At 38.2% G+C, this 3,205-nt stretch overlaps 1 protein-coding gene across 1 annotated transcript; it reads left to right on the forward strand.

The window, feature by feature from the left end:
- The first annotated feature begins 443 nt into the window (after positions 1-443).
- On the forward strand, positions 444-947 carry LOC111475562 (basic form of pathogenesis-related protein 1-like). The gene has a single exon (XM_023119911.1). The coding sequence runs from the start codon at positions 444-446 to the stop codon at positions 945-947; it is 504 nt and encodes a 167-aa protein (XP_022975679.1).
- Positions 948-3,205: the final 2,258 nt, after the last annotated feature.

Here is a 3,205-nt window from a genome sequence, read left to right on the forward strand (position 1 = left end):
AATTTTAATAAAATATTAACATTATTTATTTATTTTTGAACATTTAATTAACCAATTCAATTTTAATACATATTTTAAAAAATTGGGGGAGAATAAATAAATAAAATTATGAAACTAAATAAAACAATAAATATATACCTACAAGTAAAAATGTATCTTTTAAGATTAACCATAATCGGGTGGATTAAATTTCATTAATCCTAAAAAAAAAAAAATCATAAACTAGCTAAATCTAGAAAATTTTCATTTATTTGAAGCTAATCCAAACAAAAATCTAGCTCGTAATTAAACATGGAAGCGAGAATGAATTTATTCTCTTTGAATTCCCTGACATAATTAGTTCATAATTCATGGTTTTACCCATCACATTCCATATTAAGTTTTCCATCTCTATATAAATCATTCCCTCATTCTCAATCTTCATCTCATCTCTCATCGGAATTATGTGGACTCAAACCCTTCGGATCATGGCCGCTTTCATGGTCACTTTCATTTTCCTCCTCGCCCTAACCAAAGCTCAAAACGCCCCCGGTGACTACCTCGCGCTTCACAACCGAGCTCGAGCCGAGGTCGGCGTCGGGCCCATGCAATGGAGCAACACCGTGGCCGCGTACGCTCAAGCCTATGCGGAAAAAAGAAAGGGTGACTGCGCCATGATTCACTCAACCGGGCCGTACGGAGAAAACATAGCCGCGGGCTACTACCCTGAGTTCACCGGGGCGGATGCAGTGAAGCTGTGGGCGAACGAGAAGCCGCTGTATGATCATGCATCGAATAAATGCGTGGGTGGTGAATGTGGGCACTACACTCAAATGGTGTGGCGGAGCTCGGTGCGGCTTGGATGTGCTAGAGTGCCTTGCAAGGCTAATTCTCAGTTTGTTGTTTGCAATTATGATCCTCCAGGCAACTATATTGGGGAAAAGCCTTATGATTCTTGGGTGGTATGAAGAGATTTGGTTTTAAAATTTTTATGAATATTAATAAAGTTTGTGAGAGAATCATGAATTTATTTATTGAAATAAAACTACGATATTGTCTACAATAGTATTATATTGTCTAGAGCATAAACTCTTGTTGCTGTGTTTTGACTTCCTTACTTATAAACTCATGATCATAGAGTCTCCCCTCTCATTAAGTACACCACATTGAGCCACATTTGAAGCCTATAGATTACCTATGATCATAGAGACTCCCCTCGAAAAAAATACACCATAGAGCCTCCCTCGAACAAAATACACCATAGTGCCTCCCCTTAAGTCGATGGATTTCTAAAAGAAACTCCCTTTAATCGAGACTCGACTTCTTTCTTCGGAGACCTTGAACAAAATACGAAATTTGTTCGACACTTTTAACTACGATTTTTAGGCTTACAACTTTTTCGTTCGATATACCTAAGTTAAGTTCATAGTTTGATACCATGTAACCAATCACGAATCTCTATAATGTTATATGATATTTGTCAACTTTGAACATAATATCATGGATTTGCTTCGAGCTCCCACAAGAAGTCATGTTAATGAAAATGTATTCTTTAGTTATAAATCTATGATCATTTCCGAACAGTCTTCAACACTGAGAGCATCAGCCACATGCCAATTGTTGTTCCAAGTCACTCGGAAGAAATGCCCTCGGCGGAGATGCGGAAAACTAGTTTAAGGTGTTTTTAGCCTCCAAATCGAGAGAACCACGACAACGGCGATTAACTCCGCTGCAGTATGATACCCACACAGGAGACGAAGACTCACTGCCACAACCTACCGCCGTTTACCAGCTCTGAATATGGAGACCAACGGGGCCGGAGTGACTAAAGGACACCCGACGCTCAAAAGGCGACCAGTTTTTTTCTTACTTTACTTATTGGCACTCCATTCGTCTTTTTCTCGGGTTCGTGGGAAAAAAAACAATAATAATAAATAATCAAAATGGTAAAATCAAAGAAATCCCTGTTTTTGTTGAATTACTGAAATTCCCTTTTATCGAAATACTGAAATACTGAAATTCGATAGGTACTGTGATCATTGGGCAATGCTCATGGAAAACTTCTTTAGTACTGGGTTTGGTGGAGAATGTGATTCCTGCACCAATATGACACATTGTTTTAACAGATACCAAGAAGAAGCACATTGATGATCAGAAATTGAAAGATTTCAAAGCAAAGAATTATCTATTTCAAGCATTAGAATGTTCGATCTTGGAGACAACCCTCAACAAGGATACAGAAACTCAATTCATCATACCTGATGATGGCGTTGAGGATCCATTGACTTATAAACAGACAATGAATGATGAAGATAGAGATCTGTGGATCAAAGCCATGAATCTTGAAATGGAGTCAATGTACTTCAATTCAGTCTGGGAACTTGTAGATCAACGAGATGGGGTAAAACCTATTGGTTGCAAATGGATCTATAAGAGGAAACGAGACCAAACCGGTAAGGTACAAACCTTTAAAGCTCGTCTTGTAGAAAAGGGTTATACCCAAAGAGAGGGGGTGGACTATGAAGAAACCTTCTCTCATGTTGCTATGCTTAAATCGATTAGAATACTCTTGTCTATTGCCACATTTTATGATTATGAAATTTGGCAAATGGATGTCAAGATAGCCTTTCTAAAGGGCAATCTTGAAGAGAGTATCTATATTGCTCAACCAGATGGGTTCATTAAACAAGATCACAAGCATAGGGTTTGCAAGCTTAAAAGATCCATTTATGGGTTGAAGCAAGCATCTCGATCCTGGAATATAAAGTTTGATACCGCGATCAAATCTTATGGCTCGAAACAGAATGTTGACGAACCTTGTGTTTATAAAGGATAGCCAACTCTATAGTAGCTTTCTTAGTGTTATACGTTGACGATATTCTACTCATTGGAAATGATGTGGGATTTCTGACTGACATTAAGCATTGGCTAGCGACACAATTCCAAATGAAAGATTTGGGAGAGGCTCAGTTTGTTCTTGGAATCCAAATTGTTTATAATCGCAAGAACAAAACACTAGCATTGTCTTAGGCATCGTATACGACAAAATGTTGATTCGATATAAAATGTAGGACTCCTAGAAAGGATTTTTACCTTTCCGGCATGGAGTTTATTTGTCGAAGGAACAAAGTCATAAGACACCTCAAGAAATTAAGGATATGAGACACATTCCCTACGCATCAGCAGTCGGTTGTCTGATGTATGCCATACTATGTACCCGACCTGA

Source organism: Cucurbita maxima, unplaced genomic scaffold, assembly GCF_002738345.1.
Source record: "Cucurbita maxima cultivar Rimu unplaced genomic scaffold, Cmax_1.0 Cma_Scf01928, whole genome shotgun sequence".
In the NCBI taxonomy this organism is placed as follows: Eukaryota; Viridiplantae; Streptophyta; class Magnoliopsida; order Cucurbitales; family Cucurbitaceae; genus Cucurbita; species Cucurbita maxima.

What these genes read in the sequence shown, in the direction of transcription:
- LOC111475562 (XM_023119911.1), top strand. Translation starts at nt 444, where the DNA reads ATGTGGACTCAAACCCTTCGGATCATGGCCGCTTTCATGGTCACTTTC.